Raw genomic sequence first — 24,627 nt, 5'->3', positions numbered from 1 at the left:
GCATCTGCACCATGTCACAGGATGTCACCATTGTCTTCATCATTAAGCTTCCAATCTCGCAGGACATCAGTTACAACCAGGCCAAGAACATTCTACTACACTGTGATGGACACTGCACTCTCACCAAGCCAAATGCCAAAGAAGTATTGTTTTGTTATTCACAGAGAATCCAGAGACTACTGTTCAGTTTGTTCATATGCTAAATCAGCCTTTTCCCTGTGATTCACATCCATATGCATCAACACCTATATTGGACGCACCTCCACAAATGGCTCTGAGCACTATGGGACTGAACTGCTGAGGTCATCAGTCACCTAGAACTTAGAACTACTTAAGCCTAACTAGCCTAAGGACATCACACATATCCATGCTCGAGGCAGAATTCGAACCTGCGACTGTAGCAGTCACGCGGTTCCAGACTGTAACGCCTAGAACCGCTCGGCCACCCTGGCCGGCACACCTCCACTTCCCCCTCTCTGTGTCCACCTCTTCTCCCTCAGTCTGTCCACATCTATTTCTCTTTGCCCATTTCCCTCACATCTTCTCTCTGGCCAACACAAAACACCTGCCCTGATCGACTGCCAATATGTCGGAACCTGGAAAACTATTTCTTGCTCTCAACGTATTGGCTGCTCTGCAAAGCAGATTGATTGGGCAGGCCAGTACTGTTCTCACAATCATATATGTCGTGCAGGACAGCCTATATGCTAGAGGCTGGAAGAAAAAAACGTTTTTGGCTAAATATCCACTTCTGTTGAAGCTAGGAGGTTATAAACTACACAATGCTGATACTTGTAGACCTGCTGCTTCTGTGCCAAATTTGATATATGTACCAAATTTGGTTGAAATCTGTCCAGGGGCTTGGGAGGAGATCCCAGACATCCTCACATACACCTTGCTTTGTATACATAACTGATGAGCATTCATATTGCCTATATCTGTCCTAATGTTCATTAGAGTATCGTATAAGACAATTGAAGTAAGTTGGTCAAGAACTTTTTGAGACTTCTGCTAACAATGTTTCCCCCTTAGTATTCACATTTCGTATTTTATATTTCATATGTACAGGGTTATTACAAATGATTGAAGCGATTTCACAGCTCCACAATAACTTTATTATTTGAGATATTTTCACAATGCTTTGCACACACATACAAAAACTCAAAAAGTTATTTTAGGCATTCACAAATGTTCGATATGTGCCCCTTTAGTGATTCGGCAGACATCAAGCCGATAATCAAGTTCCTCGCACACACGGCGCAGCATGTCCCCATCAATGAGTTCGAAACCATAATTGATGCGAGCTCGCAGTTCTGGCACGTTTCTTGGTAGAGGAGGCATTTTAGGCATTCACAAATGTTCGATATGTGCCCCTTTAGTGATTCGGTAGACATCAAGCCGATAATCAAGTTCCTCGCACACACGGCGCAGCATGTCCCCATCAATGAGTTCGAAACCATCATTGATGCGAGCTCGCAGTTCTGGCACGTTTCTTGGTAGAGGAGGTTTAAACACTGAATCTTTCACATAACCCCACAGAAAGACATCGCATGGGGTTAAGTCGGGAGAGCATGGAGGCCATGACATGAATTGCTGATCATGATCTCCACCATGACTGATCCATTGGTTTTCCAATCTCCTGTTTAAGAAATGCGGAACATCATGATGGAAGTGCGGTGAAGCACCATCCTGTTGAAAGATGAAGTCGGTGCTGTCGGTCTCCAGCTGTGGCACGAGCCAATTTTCCAGCATGTCCAGATACACACGTTCAACCGTTTCTTCACTCACTGCAGGCCGACCCGTTGATTTCCGCTTACAGAGGCATCCAGAAGCTTTAAACTGCGCATACAATCGCCGAATGGAGTTAGCAGTTGGTGGATCTTTGTTGAACTTCGTCCTGAAATGTCGTTGCACTGTTATGACTGACTGATGTGAGTGCATTTCAAGCACGACATACGCTTTCTTGGCTCCTGTCGCCATTTTGTCTCACTGCGCTCTCGAGCGCTCTGGCGGCAGAAACCTGAAGTGCGGCTTCAGCCGAACAAAACTTTATGAGTTTTTCTACATATCTGTAGTGTGTCGTGACCATACGTCAATGAATGGAGCTATAGTGAATTTATGAAATCACTTCAATCATTTGTAATAGCCCAGTATTTAAAAAAACATACAGCCTACATCTGTCCAAATGTTCATTAGAGTATTGTGTAAAAGTCTGAAGTAAATCAGTCAAGTACTTTTTGAGATTTTTTGGTAACAGTGTTAAAAAATGACTTCTCTGTATAGTAGTGTATCTGGATTCTTCAACTGCAGTAGTGTGTGTGTTTGTGTGTGTGTGTGTGTGTGTGTGTGTGTGTGTGTGTGTGTGTATGTGTGTGTGTGTGTGTGTGTGTACGCTTTGTCTGGTTGCCACACATCAATTGGCTAAAGGTGAGTGGTTGCCTTTATTTTATGTATTGTTCCATCAAGGAATTTCCATTATTGTCACTATTTTACACTGTTACATGCATTTAGTTCAGGCGATTAGGTACTTTCTAGCCACCCCATATAGTTTTACTAACTACAATCTCTAATTTTTCCCCCCCCATTTTACACAAATGAAAGTGCTCCAATCAATGCTGAAAACTAGAAAAACAACATTTGTTTACACGATGATATGCTGTTTCCTGATCTTATGACACTTCTGTTGACATATTTTATTCTGTAAATCAGTTATTATTCTTAGCTCCACCACTCAATAATTAGTGTTAAGTTGAAAAAAAAAACATAATCTGAAATACATGTACATGTAATAATGTTACATTGTATCATGATGTACAATAAAGAGACATATTGTGTATAAACACTATTTCTCAGTGTTTTCAGATACAAAAACCACATTTCTCTACATGGTCACCCTTACTTCTCCAATATTTTGTCAACTTTGTAATGTTGTTCAGAAGGGAAAAACTTTACAGTTATACTTTGAGCCATTAACACAACACTTCTTTCATAACACCATTACACAAAAAAGTTTTTATATGCAACTGTTTTCCAAAATCCCGACATGTGAAAGTCAAATTGTGTGTAATCCAAGTGGTGTTTTGGTTGTGAAGAACGTGCACGTACGTTTATTATATTAAATACCCAAAACTGTTTGGAAAAAATTCATATTATGACAGACACTAGATCACAATAAATTCATAAACTCAGTGAGTGGGTGGGTTTCAGGTGTCAATACGCAAATTATTTTGTTGAAAAATGTAAACTCACAAACTGTTCCATCAAGACAGGTGCCATGTTTCTTTAAGATTCATGAGTATTTTAACACATGTGTCTGTGACTAGTGACTTCCAGTAAATTATGGGGAAAATTTTTAGCTGTTAAGTAACACTACCAGAAGTTCAGATTAATGGGTGTACACTGCATGATGCACCATGTGTGAAGTTCCTGGGTGTCCAGATTGATAGTAAACTGTCGTGGATACGTAAGCCAAAAGCTCAGTTCTGCCGGCTTTGCACCCAGGAATCTCTCACTGTGTAGACCTCGAGACAAGTTTGCTAGTGGACCTTCACTGAATTCTGTCCTGCAGCATATGGCATAAAAAACTTTCTATTCTATGGATGTTTTCAGTAACAATACTTGTAAAGTTGATGGCTAAAAATGTCTCGAAATCTCTTCAGGGAGCTTACTAGTATATATAATCTCTAATACTAGTTGTGGTTAATAACCATAGAATGTAAATGAACTCAGCAATTCACAAGCACAATACTAGAAGTAGAAATAATTCCCTATAGACTAAGCATCCTTCTCTAGAGTTCAGAATGACTTTTTATATTCTGGTGCAAAAGTTTGTGGCAGGATACCAGTGTACATAAGATAGGAAATTGAAAATGCCTAAATATTTAAACACAAAGTAAAAGAATACAACTTTCACCCAAAATATACAGCACACTGAGGTGACAACAGTCATGGGGCACCTCCTTTTGCTCAGCACATTTGCAGCAACTCAATGTGACAAGGACTTAACATGTCGTTAGAAGTTCCCTACAGCAATATTGAACAATGTTACCTCAATAATTGGGAAAATGTTGCTGGTGCAAGATGTTGCGGCCAAACTGACCTCTCGATTATGTCCCATAAATGTTCTATAGCATTCATGTCAGGTGGTCCAAGTGGCCAGATAATTCACTCGAATTGTCTAGACTGTTCTTCAGCCGCTCACTAACAATTGTGTCCTGGTAACATGACATCATTGTTTGTGAACATGAAGCCCGTGAATGGCTGCAAAACAGTCTCCAAGTAGCCGGATATAACCATCATCAGTCAGTGATAGGTTCATTTAAACACAGCCCACACCATTGTGGAGCCACCACCAGCTTGCACAGTGCCTTACTGACAATTTGGATCGATGGCTTTGTGGGGTCCGTGCCATACTCAGAACCTACCATTAGCTCTTACTAACTGGAATTGGGACTTGTCTGGCCAGGCCATGATTTTCCAGTTGCCTAGGGTCCAACTGATATGATCATGAGCACAGGAGAGGCACTGAAGATGATGTCATTCTGTTAGCAAAGTCACTCACATCGGTCATAAGCTGCCATAGCCCATTAACACCAAATTTTTTCACACTGTCCTAACTGATATGTTCGTTGTATGTTCCACAATGATTTCTGGGGTTATTTCATGCAGTGTTGCTTGTCTGTTAGCACTGACAACTCTACACCAACACCTCTGTTCTTGGTCATTAAGAGAGAGCCTTTGGCTACTGCCTTGTCCATGGTTAGAGGTAATGGCTGAATTTGGTATTCTTGGCACATTGTTGACACGGTGGATCTCAGAATATTGAATTCCCTAATGATGTCCAAAATGGAATGCTCCAACTATCATTCTGCAATAAAAGTCTGTTAATTCCTGTCATGTGGCCATCATCATGTTGGAAACCTTTTGATGCGAATCACCTGAGTACAAATGACAACTCCGTCAAAGCATTGCCCTTTTATACCTTGTGTATGCAATACTACTGCCATGTATATTTGTGCATATCACTGTCTTCTGACTTTTGTCACTGTTGTGACAGTGCCACGACATTCAAAAGTGCCGCTACGTTAGTACGCGAACACGGCGATAGAGGCGCTCCGCAGCTCGGCCGAGCGCGGGAGCGCCACCTGGTTATGAACGGCGCCGGCCGCATGTCACGGCAGGGCAGTCGAATGACAGATACGGAGTTAGTAACATGTAACCCGCTAGTGTTTCTACTTTTGTATATCCACGCACTTTATTAGTGATTAAAGGTTATAACACTTTTTGGCGACGAGGATGGGATATTTTTTTTTCCTGCGTTGTGGACTTGTGTGTTCGTGTCGGGGCCGACATGGAACAGCTTATGCAAGCGCTTATTGAACAGCAAACACAGCTGACGGCTACTATTCAGGCGTTGTCGACGTCGCTTACTCATCGTCTGTCTTCCTCTTCTCCGCCTCCGTTCCCTCCTTATGACGAGGCCGCTGAAGACTGGGAGGATTATGAGAAGCATTTGCGGCAACACTTCTTGGCTTTCGGCGTTGTCGACGCTCCTATGTGTAAGTCGTTATTTCTATCTTGGATTTCCCCACGGATCTATCAGCTGCTATCTCAGTTAGCCCCTCTGCGGGAACCTGCCTCTCTGTCCTTCCAAGAAATGTGTGACTTATTGTCTAACTATTACCGAAAAAACACCCATGTCGTTGCTGCCCGCGTGGCTTTTTACCGGTGTCGTAAACAGCCCCATCAATCTTACCGGGCTTGGGCGGCGGAACTGCACGGTCTGAGTCGGAAATGTCAGTTTGTCACGGACACTCATCATGAGTCTTATGCTGATTCAATGGTTAGGGACGCTATTTTACGGCTTGCTCCTGATAAAGAAGTTCGGCAACGTGCCTTACAATTGCCAAACCCGTCGTTGTCGGAAGTTCTCAGCATCGCTCAATCGTTTGAGGTGTCTCACGCTGCTGGTGCGCAAATCGACGCGTGGTGTGATGTAGGCGCTGTACAAACCACTTTCGATGCAGACAATGTGCCTGTTTCGCAGGGAAACGACGATGTGGCGGCGGTGCACTCGCGTCAACAACGTCGCGTTGGGCCGCCACGCTCGCAGCGAAAACAGCAACCACAGAAGCAGGTTCGTTCCGCCCTTCCTTCTTGCCCACGCTGTTTCGTACAGCATGACAGAGCCGCGTGTCCAAAACGTTGGGCCACGTGTAATTCATGTAGGAAAAAAGGCCACATTGCTTCTGTGTGTCAGTCCCCTAAAGTTCCTGTCGACGAGGACGAGGCATCGGACATAGAAGTTAACTGTGTGCTTTCTCAAACGAATAAGTTGTTTGTTACTGTTCGTGTTCTGGATAAAGACATTCGCATGCAAGTGGACACTGGCTCTGCAGTAACTCTCATTAATTCTCGCACGTATTTGGAGTTAGGCTCCCCTTCCTTGTCTCCAGTTACGCGAAATCTATGAACTTATAATAAGCAGAAAATTCCTATCGTTGGCCAGTTTGATGCTTCCACTGCCTACAAGTCTGTTGTTAGGCCCCTCACGTTTTATGTGGTGGATCATGCGGGCACTGAAAACCTGTTCGGGTATGATGCTTTCCAGTTGTTCTGGTTTTCCATTGATGATGATGTGCACCTCATATCTGAGGACATTCCTTATCAACAGCTGGATGGCTTGTGTTCTGAATTCTCGTCCGTGTTCTCTGCTGGTCTGGGTCGGGCCAAGGATTTTGAAGCCCACATTACTCTTAAACCTACGGCTCGCCCTAAGTTTTTCCGGGCACGCCCTATTCCGATGACGTTGCGTGCGCCTGTCAAAGCTGAGATAGACAGGTTAACAGCTTCGGGGATTCTCCTTCCTGTTACCTCCAGCGAGTGGGCATCGCCCATCGTGGTGGTTTCTAAACCTAACGGGAGTCTGCGATTGTGTGGTGATTTTAAAGCCACTGTCAACGCTCAAAGCCTCATTGACACTTATCCTCTTCCCCGTCCTGAGGAGTTATTTACCAAGCTCGCTGGGGGCCAGTTCTTTTCCAAACTTGACTTATCGGAGGCGTACCATCAGTTGCCGTTGGATGCATCTTCCAAGGAATTTCTCGTCATCAACACTCCTTGTGGGTTGTATCAGTACCAGCGGTTACCATTTGGCGTCGCTAGCGCGCCGGCCATTTTTCAGCGGTTTTTGGAACAGCTCACGGCTTCCGTTCCTGGCTGCATCAACTACCTGGATGACATTGTTGTCACGGGGGCCTCCACTGAGGAGCACCTTCGCAATTTGCGTTCACTGTTTCGGGTTCTGCATTCAGCAGGGTTGAAGTGCAATCTGGACAAGTCTCAGTTCTTCCAACCCTCCATTGTGTATCTTGGTTTCCACTTGTCCCGTGAGGGTATACGTCCTCTACGACAGCACGTTGCGGCCATTACCGCTCTACCCCGGCCGTCTACGGTCAAAGAACTTCAGGCGTTTCTAGGCAAGGTTGCTTATTATCACAAATTCATTCCCTCCGCGGCGGCGGTGGCTCATCCTCTGCATCAGCTGTTATGCAAAAACGTTCCTTTCTGTTGGTCCGCCGAGTGTGAGCAGGCTTTTGTCCGCCTGAAGGCTCATTTGCAGTCGGCGCCTTGTCTTGCCACATTCCGTCCGGGTCAGCACTTGGTTCTGGCGACTGACGCGTCGCCGTATGGCCTAGGGGCTGTTCTCGCCCATCGGTATGAGGATGGGTCGGAACGACCCATCGCCTACGCTTCCAAGACCCTCAACGATGCCCAACGGCGTTACTCTCAAATAGAAAAGGAGGCGCTCGCTATCATTTATGCTCTGAAAAAGTTCAGCGTTTTTTTGTATGGTTCTAAGTTTCACCTCATCACCGACCACAAGCCGCTGGTCTCTCTGTTCAGCCCCTCTGCGTCGCTTCCGGATAAGGCAGCTCACCGCCTGCAACGTTGGGCCTTATACTTGTATCGTTTTCACTATGAGATTCACTATCGCCCCACGGCCCAGCACGCCAACACTGACGCGTTGTCGCGTTTGCCGATGGGCCCCGACCCGGTTTTCGATCGCGATGAACTCCTCTGTTTCCACATTGATGAGGAAGAACGTCGTGCGGTCGAGGGTTTCCCACTTACAGGTTCGCAGGTCGCGTCGGCTACTGCGCGGGACCCGGTCCTGCGTCAGGTGATCGGTTTTGTTCAGCGGGGTTGGCCGGACAGGACCAAGGGCCGGGCGTCGGATCCCCTTCGCAACTACCATGCCTTGCGCCTTCGTCTGTCTGTTCGTGAGGGTGTTGTTCTTCTGGCCACGGATGGCGCATCTCCACGGGTTGTGGTGCCCGCCTCCCTTCGCAAAGATGTTCTCAAACTATTGCACGAGGGCCATTGGGGGATTTCTCGGACTAAGTCCCTGGCCCGCAGGCACGTTTATTGGCCCGGTATTGATTCGGACATCGCCCACATGGTCGCTGCGTGTGATCAGTGTGTTCAACAACTGGCTGCGCCTCGTACTCTGCCCTCTCCGTGGCCTGATCCGGCGCAGCCGTGGGAACGGGTGCACGCTGACTTTGCCGGCCCCTTCCTCGGCACTTATTGGCTACTGTTGATTGACGCCTTCTCGAAGTTTCCGTTTGTTGTTCGATGTCCGTCGCCCACCACTGCGGCGACGACGCTGGCTTTGTCAAAAATCTTTGCGCTAGAAGGTCTTCCTTCCACGATTGTCACGGACAATGGCCCTCAGTTCTCTTCGCAGGCCTTCGGTGATTTTTGTACTGGACAAGGGATTCATCATGTTACAGCACCGCCCTTCCATCCGCAATCGAATGGGGAGGTCGAGCGCCTTGTCCGCACTTTCAAAAGCCAAATGAAAAAATTCCTTAGTGATTTTTCCACAGATGACGCTCTGTTGCACTTTCTGAGTTCTTATCGTTTCACGCCTCTGGGTGATTGCAGCCCTGCGGAACTCTTGCATGGCCGCCAACCGCACACCCTATTGCATCTGCTTCACCCTGTCAGGCCTTGTACTGTGTCCCCTAGTGCGGGAAAATACCCGGTGGGCGCCGACGTGTGGGCATGGGGGTATGGATCTCGCCCTAAATGGATTCCAGGGGTGGTCCAGGCTTTTCGCGGCCGCCGGCTTTGTGAAATACGTACGGGCGACGGCATGGTTGTTCGCCATTACGACCAGATGCGCCCACGAGTGGTGGCCACGCCGGTACCACCGCCCCTTCTTTCGTCTCCACCAGCCCGAGAAGCCAGTCCTGTCGCTGCTGCCGATCTTCCGGGCGTGTTGCTGCCGCCGCCATCGCTACCGCTTCCGAGTACGCCGGACCCGGCCCCAGTCGCGACGCCGCCTTCTCCGGGACCCATCTCGCTGGAGCACACCCCCAGGTCCACGACACCTATGGATGCTGCTCCGGAGTTTTCACCCATCATCTCGTCCAGGAGGCACGTTCCACGCGCAAGCTTCCGTCCTGGACATTTTCGACCATACTCTCGTGTTTCTCCGCGGGATCTTCTCGGGACCTCTCAAGAGGCCATGGATGTCTCCGCAATGTCCGTGTCTCCACGGAAGTGAGAGTTTTTTTTTTTTCAAGGGGGGAAAAGTGTTGTGACAGTGCCACGACATTCAAAAGTGCCGCTACGTTAGTACGCGAACACGGCGATAGAGGCGCTCCGCAGCTCGGCCGAGCGCGGGAGCGCCACCTGGTTATGAACGGCGCCGGCCGCATGTCACGGCAGGGCAGTCGAATGACAGATACGGAGTTAGTAACATGTAACCCGCTAGTGTTTCTACTTTTGTATATCCACGCACTTTATTAGTGATTAAAGGTTATAACAGTCACCTTAGTGTATATCTGAATATACGAACTCAGGAATGTAACTTCTATATGTCTCCAATAATTTATCAGACAGATCCTGATTTTGTCAGTATATAAACACCTAATTGCAGTCTGGGTAAAATTTGTTTAAGTATTGGATGATAACAGCAGCTGAGTAGTATGGAGGAGGAGCAGTGGCTGTTTTTAAAGTAACTGATTTTCTCCTAACATGCATACATAAGATAATCTAGAAGCACTTACCATAATTATCAGTTGAGTAAATTAGTGCTAGTCATAATTTATTGTTAGTATTCTTATAAAAGTTGCTCATAGCAATTGCTTCTGCCTGTTAATCTATAACTAAGCATGTTCACACCCACCTGAAGGCTGCCCTTTTTGACTGGATTGAGAGAACACTATTGTTGAATGAGTGAATGAACAGATGATGAAACATATACAAAATATCTCACAATAAACACCTGGAAAAGAAACAGTACAGGGATCTCTAATAAAGTTGAGATTAGCATTAACAGTTTTTAACAATCTTATTTGTGTAACGAGGAAGAAGAAATAATCAATGTCACAGTCACCTAGACTGACAGAAAGGTGGTCAAGAGTACTGACATTTGGCGAAAACGGAAAAACCCACCAACACTGGTAATTATCAATGTAACAAAGATCAAAGCTCAAGAGCCATAGCCATAGGTACAGGACCACCATCAATACAGCCCCAAGGAATGTCATGTACTTGTATTTGCTATGGATACATATTTCAGCAAATATTATTATGTGAACATGGCCTTTGGGTCTTGTGATACAAATACAGCTACAGAATCACAACACCCAATGCCTCAGCATCTTGACACTAAAATGTTCCTTGCCTGGCTTCTTGTATAAAGGATTCTGATTAGGTTTATCACATGCATATTGAAAGAAAATGTAATCAACCTATCTCCTGTACAAATGGATGCTTTCGCGGCGATATCTGTTAATAAAACATTTTAACAAACATTTTCGAGTTTCAAGCTGCGTCAAGTGGTTTACTGCCCACAAACTTTCGGCAGAGATCTCCTCTGCCATTGTCAAGTGGATGACAATGGCAGAGGAGATCTCTGCCAAAAACTCATGGGCAGTAAACCACTTGACGCAGCTTGAAACCCGAGAATGTTTTATTAACCTGTTTCCTCTCTTGACATTAAGGATTTCATTGTTGATATAACAGATAATGAAGCCCCAACATCTGTGCACCAAATATTGAGGTAGATGGGAATGATCAAGCCATCAGTTCATCAGATTCTTCAAGGAATTATTTCCTACCCTTATTGCTAAACCATTGTGCAGATATTGATTCCTAATTAAGTATGCTGAATGAACTTGGCCATGATTGCTGACATGAAAACATATAGTCACCCTTTTTCCTCCTTTGAGTATTACAAACAGGTAAGGCAACTTTTTTCCAAGGTGGAATGTACACTTTTTAGGTATAATTTTTGATGAGTAGGAGTGTACATGGCCAGTCTTCCTAACACTGTGTGATGATCAAAGCCCAAGCAGTTACAAATGATAAGTATTTTCTTTGCTCATACTGGCTAGCTGAGAAGACTGATATGTCTTTGTACCCCTTGTTTTTGCAATATGTGCTAGCAGAAATGCAGGATGACGTGCCTAAAAATCACCAATATTTAACTACAGGATGATACGCTACCATCTCGCAGGGAAGATGTACGTACATTTTTAGTAGATGTATAACCAAATCAGTAAATTGGGCAAAATATCATATATATATCGATACCCCTCTCTCCAAATTTCAGATGTCCGACTGTGTAATACTGCCTGCAAATGCTGAGAAGACTATATAGTAGCAATTATTATTACAGACGTGTTGTGGGATATCACAGGCAAATTATTTCAGTGAGTTGCTGCATGAAGTTTGTTCCAGGAAGTTAATTTTGAATAATATCTCTAATATGTATCTTCTGTATATGACATGTACACATTTTGATTGTTGCTGTGTAAATGAGTATAATAACGTGCCACTACTCATTCAGTTCACTTTATTTGTGCCATCTCTGCAGTCACCTTAATAAGTAGGCCATTCCTTTTTCATTGTTTTTATATCTCATTTGCCCTATTCCATGATCTGCAAAAGAGAGACTATACAAGATGGATATGGAAAGATATATGTGACTATGATTTTTTGATACATACCAACCTGGCATTGCGGAGAAAAAAATATTGCTTCTCTGTAAAATCTGGTATGAATTATATTCTCCTGATGCTTTCTTCACTAATTCAAGCCTCCTGTGACTACATGTATTTATCAGTTCTGTACTCCTTTGTTACTGTCACATGTCTTCCTTCCTGCTTTGTTACCAAAGTCTCACATTGAAATTATCTTTGCAAACAAAAAACTTGTCATTAATATTTTTATGCTGGAGAGTTCACGCTCTTATTCTGGGGCCATTCATACCACTATCTATCCCACAAATACAACAGCAGTAGTATTGAAACTGTATTATAAAATGTCTCTTATCTATATTATTTTGGAAATTTCTAAATCTTTGAGTGTTAGTTGTTTTAAAGTATAAAGTGGATATCTTCAGGTGTCGGATTTTACCAAATTATAAAGCAAGAAATGAAGGAATAGTAATAAGTCTCCAGTAAAATGACAGTTATGCTAATTTTGTTACCAAATATTATTTAAGCTTTTATAATAAGCATGTCTTCCTAAAATTCAGGTGTACAACCTACTTCATAGAATGTTAACTTTTTTTTCAGACAATTAAGGACATGAACACACTGAAAAGATTCCTGAAACAATCAGAAACAGATCACTATTCATTATACAGGTAAGTTAACATATGACATTTAGAATATGAATTCTAAATTACTTTATTTCTTTGTCACATACACACATTTATTTACAAGTCTATGTCTATAATATCAATATTTACAGTATTGATCGCCTTCTCACATCAACTTGCATGTGCTTTAAGTTGAAGTATATCTGTGTTATTTATTCATCATCAAATGCTGCAATAAGTTTGATGAATATAAGCTGTATATATTTGCTGTGTAATAGTGTGAAAAAAATATCATATAGTTTCGTGGTGATCACATCTGGAAAACATTTTCAGATGAAAGGATGACATTTAAGATAAAAAGAAGGTGGAGAGCATGGATGGATGGATGGATATTAGTGTTTAACGTCCCGTCGACAATGAGGTCATTAGAGACGGAGCGCAAGCTCGGGTGAGGGAAGGATGGGGAAGGAAATCGGCCGTGCCCTTTCAAAGGAACCATCCCGGCATTTGCCTGAAGCGATTTAGGGAAATCACGGAAAACCTAAATCAGGATGGCCGGAGACGGGATTGAACCGTCGTCCTCCCGAATGCGAGAGAGAGCATGTATTAGGTGCTGAAACCAGAACAGAATTCTCAGAAAGATACAATTAAGAACAAGGAATCTGTAAGCTCCTAAGGCAGATTTCATGAAAGAGGTGTGGTAATTATCTCTAGGGATGGCTGGTTATAGATCTGTTGCTGATCTACCCTGGGTTGGTCATGGCTTAATTCATTATCACTCCAGGCTGGTGTATTCTTGCTGTAACTAATTAAACTGGTATTTAATGCAATAGCAGCATCAACTAGCCAAGACAGGAGCACCAAGAAGGAAGTAACTGATTGTGTGACTTCTATGAGTTCCTAACCAGGAGCGAATTGTATAATTTTATCTGTGCGCTTTGATAGTTTAGTTTCTTGAGTTCCTGCATATTAATTTGATATCTAATAAACAGTTCTCGCATTATCATTTGCGTCGGAAAGTAAACTGCTTTTGTGACATACTACAAGTTCCTAATCAGGGGGAAAGTATTTAGTCTCACATGAGTGCTTCGGTAGTTCAGTTTTTGAATCTCTGCATATTAATCTAACTTATTAGACACAGTTCTTACATTTTTGTCAGGGTCTACAGTAGAGTTCTCTACTCTACAAAAAAGGAAACACCACAGATGTCAATAATTACTGGCCATTATCCTTGCTTACAACATTTTCAAAAATAGTCAAGAAAGTAATGTACTCGAGTGGTTAGCCCTCTCAACAGTAATGGGATACTTAGTAAACCACAGTTTGGATTTCAAAAATGCTGTTGCACTGAATCAGCAATATGCAGTTTCACTGCCAACATAACAGAGTCCTTAAACAGAAAAATGACATCAATAGGAATTTTCTGTGGCTTATCCAAAGCATTTGATTGTGTGAACCATGAATTTTTGTTACAGAAATTACAATCCTGTGGTATAAATGGAACAGTGTATGAATGATTTAAGTCATATCTACAGAACAGGAAGCAAAAGGTTTCTCTATGTGCTTTAAGTGATTTAAGGAAGTTTCCCACTTCATCTAATTGGGGTGAAATTACATTAGGTGTTCCAAAGGGTTCAATCATGGGTCCCCTTCTGTTCTTGACATATGTGAATGACCTCCCTTCTTATCTGGAACAAGAAGCTAAACTGACACTGTTTACTGATGATACAAGCATCATTATTAATCCAGTAAAAGAAATTCCAATAGAAATTTATACAAATACTGTCTTTGGTAAAGTTATTGATTGTTTTTCTGCAAATGGGCTTGCTGCGAATTTCGGAAGAAAAAAAAAGTGCATCCAATTTTCTACTACAAGTTGTACAGTTCCTTCTATAAATATAACACAGTCAGTAGCCAGGGTAGAGCATCCTAAGTTTTTGGGTGTACATACAGTATAGATGAGAATGTTAATTGAAAAATTCATATTATGGATCTCCTAAAGCAATAAGGTTCAGCAACTTTTGCAATCAGAAAAATTGCTAATTTTGAGGGTATAGAGATTATCAAGCTAACATAATTTGCTTACTTTCACTCTCTGATGTCATACGGAATAATATTTTGGAGTAACTCAACACTTAGGCAGAAATTATTCACTGCTCAAAAGAAAATTGTTAGAATAATGTGTGGTGCTCATAGTCGCACGTCTTGTAGGCATCTGTTTAAAAGGTTAGGAATTCTTATAACAACCTCACAGTTCATTTACTCAGTAATGAAGTTTGTTCTCAACAACATGAACCAGTTTATAAACAAAGGTGACATTCGTGATTATAATACCAGAAGAAAGAAGGATTTACACTATCCTCTACTTAACCTATCTTTGGCACAGAAAAGCTGCTGTAAAACGTTTTTGTAAATTACCAGATGAAATACAATGTCTGACAGACAGCAGTAATAGTTTTAAAAATAAACTAAACTCGTATCTCTTTGACAACTCCTTCTATAACACATATTAATTCTTGAATAGGAATAAATAAATCTATAGGTATAAATAAATAAATCTGTAGGTATAATAATATGCATTTTGTGCCATTTAAGGGACGGGGAAGGTAATAAAAATTTTAAGCATTTATTATTATTATTTTTTTTTTTAACAAAAGAAAGAAACCTTGATTCATGTGTGCATTTCTTATGCACTTGACACGTTACCGTGAGATTGAGTGATGGAACATGTAACTAATTAACTAACTATGCTGGCAACAAGACACAATCAATAACATCTCTGCACAATAGCATTGGAAATACTATAGACAACAGTGCTGTCAAAGCAGAGTTACTAAACACAGCCTTCTGAAATTCCTTCACCAAAGAAGACAAAGTAAATATTCCAGAATTCGGATCAATAACAGCTGCCAACACGAGTAATGTAGAAGTAAATATCCTCGGAGCAGTGAAGCAACTTAAATCACTTAATAAAAGTTAGTCTCCTGGTCCAGACTGTATACCAGTTAGGTTCCTTTCAGAGTATGCTGATACAATAGCTCCACAGTCATATACAACCATTCGCTTGACGAAAGATCCATATCCAAAGACTGGAAAGTTGTAAATGTCACATCCATATTCAAGAAAAGTAGTAGAAGTAATCCACTAAATTACAGGTCCATATCATTAAGACTGATATGTAGCAGGCTTTTGGAACTTATATTGTGTTCAATCATTATGAATTACCTCAAAAAAAAAGTCTATTGACACATAGTCAACATGGATTTAAAAAACAACGTTCTTGTGGAACACAACTAGCTCTTTACTCACACAAAGTGTTGAGAGCTATTGACAGGATTTCAAGTTGATTCCATATTTCTAGATTTCCAGAAGGATTTTGACACTGTTCCACAAAAGCGGCTTGTAGTGAACTTGCGTGCTTATGGAATATCGTCTCAGTTATGTGACTGGATTCATGATTTCCTGTCAGAGAGGTCACAGTTTGTAGTAACTGACGGAAAGTCATAGAGTAAAACAGAAGTGATTTCTGGCTTTCACCAAGGTAGTGTTATACGCCCTTTGGTGTTCCTTATCTATGTAAACCATTTAAGAGACAATCTGAGCAACCCTCTTAGGTTGTTTGCAGATGATGCTGTCATTTATTGACTAGTAAAGTCATAGGAAGATCAAAGCAGATTGCAAAATGCTTTAGAAAAGATATCTGTATGGTGTGAAAATTGGCAATTGACACTAAATAACAAAAAGTGTGACATCATCGACATGAGTGCCAAAAGAAATCCGTTAAACTTTGGTTACATGATAAATCTGTCAGATATAAAGGCAGTAAATTCAACTAAATACCTAGGAATTACAATTACGAACAACTTAAATTGGAAGGAAAACAGAAAAAGTTGTGGGGAAGGCTAACCAAAGACTGCGTTTTATTGGCAGGACACATGGAAAATGTAACGGATCTACTAGAGAGACTGCCTGCACTACACTTGTCCATTCTCTTTTAGAATACTACTGTGTAGTGTGGGATCCATACCAGATAGGCTTGAAGGAGTACATCGAGAAAGTTCAAAGAAGGGCAGCATGTTTTGTATTATTGCAAAATAGGGAAGAGAGTGTCACCAAAATGATCCAGGGACATTATTAAAATGGAGGCGTTTTTCATTGTGGTGGAATGTTCTCACAACATTTCAGTTACCAACTTTCTCCTCTGAGTGTGAAAATATTTTGTTGAGGCCAACCTACATGAGGAGAAATGAACGCCATAATAAAATAAAGGAAATCAGAGCATGCACCTAAAGATATAAGTGTTCATTTTTTCCGTGTGCTGTATGAGATTGGAATAATAGAGAACTATTATGATTGTGGTTCAATGAACCATCTGCCAGGCGCTTAAATGTGATTTGCAGAGTATCAATGTAGATGTAGGATATGTGTTTTGCAATGTGGCACAGTTAACTTCTAGAAGAAATACACTTGCATGCATCAAATGGAAAATGTGTGTACTCAGTAATGATTATAATTAAAGTTGGGGCCCTTATAAAGGTAGCTGTCTAGTCAGAGATAAGTGCTGTGAGGTGTAAAAAATTTAGAGAAATAAATAAAGATTAAATGAAATTAAAAGATGTGGAAACTAGACTGAGAAGAAGGAGAAAAAGGACACTGAAAAGAAATGATATGAAAAAGATCAGTTAAAGACCACGTAAAAACAGACTGATGCATGGCCATTGAGATAAATAAGAAAGGAAGGAGAGGCATCAACAAAGACGGAGAGGTCATACTAGAAGTGAGATGAAACTCTTGCAAAATGAACTCATGTAAATGGGAAGATGTTGATGTGTATTAGAAAACATGTATATAAAGGGAGATGTACCTGTTGGAAGGGTAATGAGGCAAGCAGACCAACACATTGACTCATAGTGTTTTGTTGACTGCAACATAGAGGAGAATATTTGTAAATGGGGAATGAGTAAATAGGTACACTATCAGAGGAAAAACAGTTCTTTTAGTATATACATACATGCTGTCAAGAATAATTGTTATTGTAAGTCTTGTTATAGAGTTATTGAAGGACATTGTATTTGCTGAGTGAGTGGTGTACTGGATTCACATTAGCAAGTAGAGTGTTCCAAATTTCCATTCAGCAATGAGATTTAAGATTTTTGTGGGCTCCCTAAATTAGTTAAGGTGAATAACACTATGCAATAGTAAGATCCATGAGTAATTACCTTTTCCGTCCTTCTGTGATCCAAGATTTTGCTCCATTTCTAATGTCCTTAACATTGACAGGGTATCTAATACTAGTGTTTCTGCCGTATTATTTACAAGATTTGTAAATAGGTACATAATTGATCAGATTAGCAGAAAGACTTCCATTGTGGAAGGATCCTCTCCTTTCCCATTAAGGCTAATCAGTCAGTTTATCACTAGAACTACTGTAACAACTAAAACGGCTTCTGACATCCAAATGTAACAGTTGTGTTACTAAATGTGATACTTCTGTCACTCAATGTAACTGGGTTTTCTCTTTTGATGCTGTCAATTGTCAGGATGAGCATTCTAAAGCATTCTGTCAGGGTGAAAATATTAAATAAATCAACTTTTCTCTCTTAACAACGTGTGGGCAGGGTGGGTTCTTCCTTGGCTCGGGTATGAGGTCGAATGAAACATCATTTTTACATAAGATAACTTTTATTGAAGATTTGTACAACTGTATCTTACGGGATGTTCTGGTTCGGAGAGCGGCAGCTGTGTCGTTGTGAAGTCTTCTGCTGCGGCAGCGGCGGCGGCGGCGTCTGATTACGCGTAGCGGTGTGTATCTCGTGTCGCCGTCTCGCCCAGCTGACGGGAGACGTGCAGCGTGAGGTGGCCGGTTTAACTATTGCGAGCGAAGTCGTGCATCGGATGATACCTTGGGTGTGGCGTCCCAGTGTTTCTCTTCTCTAAGCGGCCGCGTGTGTTGTGCGTCGACCAGCGGAGCGGCGCAGCGGGGCAAGGCCAGTGTTCTGAACTCGAACCACGGACTCCCGCTTGCCAGTCTTCGGCTGTCAGGTCTTCATCCCAGCTCACAGGTGACTGCTGAGGTGAGGCCGTCTCCTTCCCGTCCTCACGAGTCACCCGGGTACGTAAAAATCAGACTTCAAATACCTTTTAACTTCTGTCTTCTGGCGCCGCGGCTGCTGCTTGCTATTCCATTACAGCAGCGGACTTGATGCGTCTGTGCATGATGCAGTCTCTTCTTGCATGACGGTCTTCAGCACAGAAACTGAGTGAAAACTACTGCTACTCTTCTTTTCTTCCTTCGTCTCTCGTCTTCGTCTCCGTCCCCGTCTCCGTCTTCATCTTCGTCCCCGTCTTCATCTGTCTTCCTCTGTCGGGCCCACCGCATCTCGTGTATTTATTCACTTCAGTTCACTGGAGGTGAATGACTTCACGGCCATTGCCTCTTCTGTCACGCTGAAAAGCTTCTCGAAGAATCTTCTTAACGTCGGTCATTGGCTCTTGGAATGTAGGCGGGGGCCTCTGATCGCATGTGACGACTGAGAAACACGTGAGCCGGTCATTGCCTCTTCCGTCACGTTGAAAAGCTTCTCGAAGAATCTTCTTAACGTCGGTCATTGGCTCTGGGAATGTAGGCGAGGGCCTTTGCTCACATGCGACAACTGAGAAATACGTGAGCCTGACGGCTGAATCGACAGCGCCCGCTTATGTGGAACTTGCTGACTTCACGGTCATTGTCTCTTCTGTTCTGCTGTTCTGCCCGCCGAATGCGAGTATGTAACTCTCTAAACTAAACCAAGTTTTCCATTTATATTCTAATTTCTAGTTCACTTTGATTTCACTAATTTATTTACTTAAGTACCACTCAACACTACATTATTATATGGAGTTAATGATGCTTATTGATCAAAAGTAGTCATCTATGTACTGTAAGAATAAAGGCATATTTTGTGATGTGTGTTATTTTTTGCACAACTGAAGAGCAAGGTTAACACCTGTTACGATATGTGAGAGTATGTTCTATAGGCAGGAAATGCCAGAAAAATTTATGTCTCTGTGGTAGTTGATCAATGAATTTGATTTTGTAATAGTGTTGGCTTGTAATAAGAATGCAAGTACCAGAATCAATCTGTCACTCCCCAGCAGAGTGTGTGCTGCTTTGAAACCACATGGCAGATTAAAAGTGCATGCTGGTCCCAGAACCTTGCATTTTGCAGGCAATGCTCTCACTGACCAAGCTCTGGAGGCATGACACATGACTCACTTGCATAGCTTTATTTCTGCCGGTTTTTGTCTCTTACCTTCCAAATTTGGATGTTTTATCATGTAAATTTGTTCATTCGTTGTTGAACATATACAACCTTCTCTCCTTTTTGTTGTTCATTATTGCATCACAATACACTTCCTTTAGTTAAAGATAAATTTCTACAAGTTTCATCTTATGAGCATTCGAAAATTGAATGACACTTCTGACATTAGTCTGGGCAATTTTGTATCCCACAGTTCATGTTAAAAATCATATAATGCACAATAAAAAGTTATTTTTATTGCCACTCATGTAACATTGAAACAAAATCTCATGCTAGAAATGTAAGGAATCTATTTGATCTCAGATGGATTACTGATGCCTGCACAGAATTGGTCTGCACAGTAGAAATGTGCATTAGGTTATTGTTTCTTGGATTGTCCTTATACTTCTTTTTACCAGCATGACCAGTATTGAATAGGACTGCCTGAAATGAGCTTATGATGTAGAGTGCTGTATGACCAGTACAGGCTTCATATTTGAACTGAATATTTTAAGTTAAACATATTGACCATATACAAAAATTTTGGTTGTTCTTTCTTTTCTAATTAGCTTGAGTATGAAAATGATTCTTATAAATTTATCCGTATAATGAAAATTCATCTCTTATGGCATAACAGTGCATGATGGAGGCTACATATAATGATTTTATGTTTTACTCAGCATATTGTATACAGCACACAGTTTTAATCATCTCTGTTCTATATTTTAAATAAATAGTGTTAGTGTATAATTGGCATTGGTAATTCATGTTACAGAAACATTAATTTTATGCTAGAAATGTAATTTGTGTTAAGCAGAAATCTATGAAAGCTAATTGCTTAGCTCTGTGCTATTTTAATATTTTGTTTAATTTCTAAAATGGAAATTTATGTTACAGAGCATATACATTCCTCCTCTCTTCGGGCAACAGTGATATTCTACTGAAGCAAGTTAAAATGGAAGGGTCTTCAGCAGGGGATGTAATAGACGTACTTGAGCAACATTTGAATGAAATGAGGCCAAGGCATACTCCTATACATACTATTACCTGAATCTAATGTACACCATGCACAAAATATTTAGGAAGATAAGGATTACCTTAGTTTTACTTTTAACATAAAAAAAATAAAAAAATAAAAAAAATCAGATGTCACCAATACTTTTGTATTTCTTAAGAACTGCTCATTAGTAGCATTAAAAGACAAAATGTTATATATTTTGAGGGAGAAACCTTATAGCTGTGGAGGAAGTCAAGACATACATGTTACCAGGTATGTGACAAAAATCTGCTGTCAGTTGTAAACCACATAAACAGCTGACAATAATTAATTATAGGGAGCTTTCATTACTGATGACACTTTCCATATCCTATTTGCTCTTAAAGATGCTGTTAACTAGTGTCATAAGTAACTAATATAATCGCTGTTACTTAGCTGCTATTATGTACAGTAACAGCTGTTTCTGTTGTGTAGTAGTAGGAGTAGTCAGTATAATGAAACTGTAAATAATGTATAAAGTAATGTATAAATAATACAGATATAAAATATAAATATAAAAGTAATGTATAAAACCAAATTTAAAATATTCAATGTGAGTTAGATTTTTTTAATAATATCTTTGGTTGTTGTTGCTGTGTATTTGCATGTCCTACTTTGGTAGTTGATGTTTAATGCCAAGATCATCATACACCATCAAGAGGATGGCAAAGATAATATGGAAACAGTAGTATTAACACCTCATTCCTGGAGTTTGTTTTATAACTTATCTGCAATACAGTGGTGATGTATTTTTACTTTTCATTTGGGCAACATCATCTCTAGAATGTTCCAAGCTGCTACTACACTCTGAGTATTTAGGTGTAACATTGACAAATGGTCACATACGTACAAATACATTTATATTGAAGTACATGAGATGATTCATAGGCTACTGCATCAGCAAAATAGTCTACAACCCTTCTTATGTAGATGACCTTACTGCAGTGAAGTCACTGAAGAGATATGTTTTATGTAACACTCACATTATTTGACACTTGGTTCTACTAAGTAACCTATCAGTGGAAAGAGAGAGTTGGCCATTAGTAAATCAAAATGCAGAGAGTAGACGGTGTCTGACAAGAATTATCAAATTGTGTGGTAGACACATTATAGGAAAAAGAAGCTGTTGCTACAGATGAACGTTCATAGTAATTTTCAAAAATGAAATAAAAATGGATTCACTAGCTACAGCAAAATTTTAACAGTGATAAAACTATTTTATTTTGGTAGAGGTATTCAGAATGGAAGTAAAACATGTGAGTATTAGTACCCCCAGAACAAAGCTATCGAGTATGAGTCAACATCATTATTAGCAACAAATGCAAATGAGCATTGAACTAAACCTGCTAGTTTTATCACTCATGTAATGCATAAAGTATTGGTGTAACAATCATAAAGTTCAAAATGTCAGACTTGTAGAAAACCAATATAGAAACTAGAATAGTGCAGAAAGTTTCTAATGAATCAAATTTTTGGGAAGCTTGGCCAATAAATTTTGAATAAGTTTTTGTAGATAACATTTGCCCTTAAAATCAAGATCCTTTGCAAAGGCAGAGGCTACTCCAAGTAATTTTGAAGCATGTTCTTCCTGTTGTAGACCAAAACACCATATTTCACTTATAAAATGATTCAAGAAACAGCATACTGAAGCTTTATTCAGAAAATTTGTGTGTCAGATTCACTTTTCTGGTAGGACAAGAGGACTAAAATCAGTATTTTAAATGCAGCTTCCTTCATCATAAATGCCAGGGACGTAATAATAAACAGCCCTTTGTGTATCACGTAAGAAACTGATTTCTTTGTTTTCTTTAAGTATCAACAGGTACCTTCCCAGCATTTTATAAAAATCACAGAAAACCTGAATTAGAAAAAGTGGTACTTGTTATAAAGATTATTTCAATCTGATGTATCGTAAAGATTACTTCAGTTTGATAAGGCTTGCGTGTAGGAACTTGTTTGAAGTCATTATAGTAAAATCAGTCATTATAGTAAAATCTGTCTTTCTGACATGTTCCACACCCATGAGAATCATCTCAGTTTCTGGGTCTAACTGAATGTAATCTAATCTAATCTAAGAATCTTGAGTGCTGTGAAGCTTTAGAAATGTTCATATACATGGAAGTGTACATGGAAAATTAGGCCAATTGTGCCAACTGAAGTTAAAGAAATTGTATTCCATTGGTTGAATGTGCAGTATGATTAATCAGAATCTCATCCCAACACTACTGATTCATTGTAATCATGTCATCTTATTAATTAATTGTTTGACAAAAGCTGCACTGTGGTTGTATTTTATTTCACCAGACTTGTTTCGGGTATTGCCCATCATCAGCAGTATCTGTATTATACAAAAGCTGCAGGACACTGAACATACCCAGACATTCTTACTACTGATTCAATCTGTTCAAAAGTTTGTAGTGTTCTAATCCATCACTTCAAAACACATCAAGGATGGAGAAAGAATTTAGTATGAGCTCATCATTAGGAGGACAAATAACAGGATAAAGGAAAGTCTGTTTATTATTATTATTATTATTATTGGTTTGAGGAACTAAAATGCATGGTTATCAGTCCCTCTGTCACTGTGTGCTTAGCTGCTAATTATTGTGTGTGCGACAGAGACGGCAGCTTTCCATTGAGCTGAAGGTATTGTTTCCAGCATACATCAGTGCTGCAAGTCAAGTATAGTATGTGATAGGTGAAGGAGAATCTTAATATCTAGGGCATTATTTGAGCTACAACATTGGTAGTCTCAGGGTAGGGGTGGAACATGGGGGTGTAGTAAGGACTAGAACTTAACTGGAAGCCCTCCAAGTCCATCTCGATGAGACCATCAGCTGCAAATGGCTGCTTGGTACTTAATGTGTAACCATGTCATTTCCAATGTTTTTACCTTGTGAGTCATTTATATCAGTTGTATTTGCCTGAAACACAATAAATCATAAGATCAGTTAAATAATGGAATGTTTGGAGATGTCAAATTTAGAGGAAGGTCCTACCTCTGTTATTATGGCAGATCCTTGACTAAAGAAAATATGGAAGTCTTACAAGTACCCCTAGTTCCTTTGATCATTCTTAATTTATTGGTAGCTATTGGAGTTTGCCACATCATTTCCCTTATCCTTACAATGAAGTGCTGTAGCTGTGCTCTCGTGTCAGTACCAGGGATTCCAGTATCTAACAGCTCTCTTGTTGTACACTCCTTGGCCCTTTGTTTGAAGGATTAGTTTCATAGAAAACCAATGTAATTTGGTATCCTGGTAAAGGTTTTTTTATACCTGTCTGTCCCATTCATAGCACTGATCAGTTGTTTGTAGGCAGCTCATTGCATCACAGTACACAGTAGAACGTTCTTATTTTCTTGGATTTTGATGCATTGTATAGTTTGGGTACAGGCTATCAGCTCAGCAGTGAACACATCGCAATCACCTAATGGGCATTGTTGTTTGTTGTGCTATAGAAGTATGCAGCAATCATTGACTTTAGTAGTGTCAGTATAGATGGTTGTAGAGTTGAGATACTCATGGAGGACTGAGACAAACAATTATCAGGATATTGGGGAATTTGTATTCTGCTTGTGCTCACAATGTTGAGCAATAAGTATTGCAGGGCAAACTACTCACCATGGTGGTTGTAACATGACAGGCCTAATCGTTCCATTATATTGCAGTGCTATGCTGCAGGTAAAG

The 24,627-nt window shown here is 40.8% G+C and overlaps 1 protein-coding gene across 1 annotated transcript in view; it reads left to right on the top strand.

Annotated features, from left to right (window-relative positions):
* LOC126416128 (protein Njmu-R1-like) overlaps positions 1-21,433 on the top strand; it is a 100,637-nt gene extending 79,204 nt beyond the window's left edge. The window contains exons 7-8 of the mRNA XM_050083665.1: positions 12,597-12,667; positions 20,800-21,433. Of these exons, the coding sequence (XP_049939622.1) occupies positions 12,597-12,667; positions 20,800-20,953 (225 nt within the window). The 3' untranslated portion in view covers positions 20,954-21,433. The remainder of the gene's footprint in view (positions 1-12,596; positions 12,668-20,799) is intronic.
* The last annotated feature ends 3,194 nt before the right edge of the window (positions 21,434-24,627 follow it).

The sequence above is a fragment of the Schistocerca serialis genome, chromosome 8 (genome assembly GCF_023864345.2).
Source record: "Schistocerca serialis cubense isolate TAMUIC-IGC-003099 chromosome 8, iqSchSeri2.2, whole genome shotgun sequence".
Lineage (NCBI taxonomy): Eukaryota > Metazoa > Arthropoda > Insecta > Orthoptera > Acrididae > Schistocerca > Schistocerca serialis.
The sequence above is the reverse complement of the archived record's forward strand: the minus strand, read 5'-3'. Positions and strand labels throughout refer to the sequence as shown.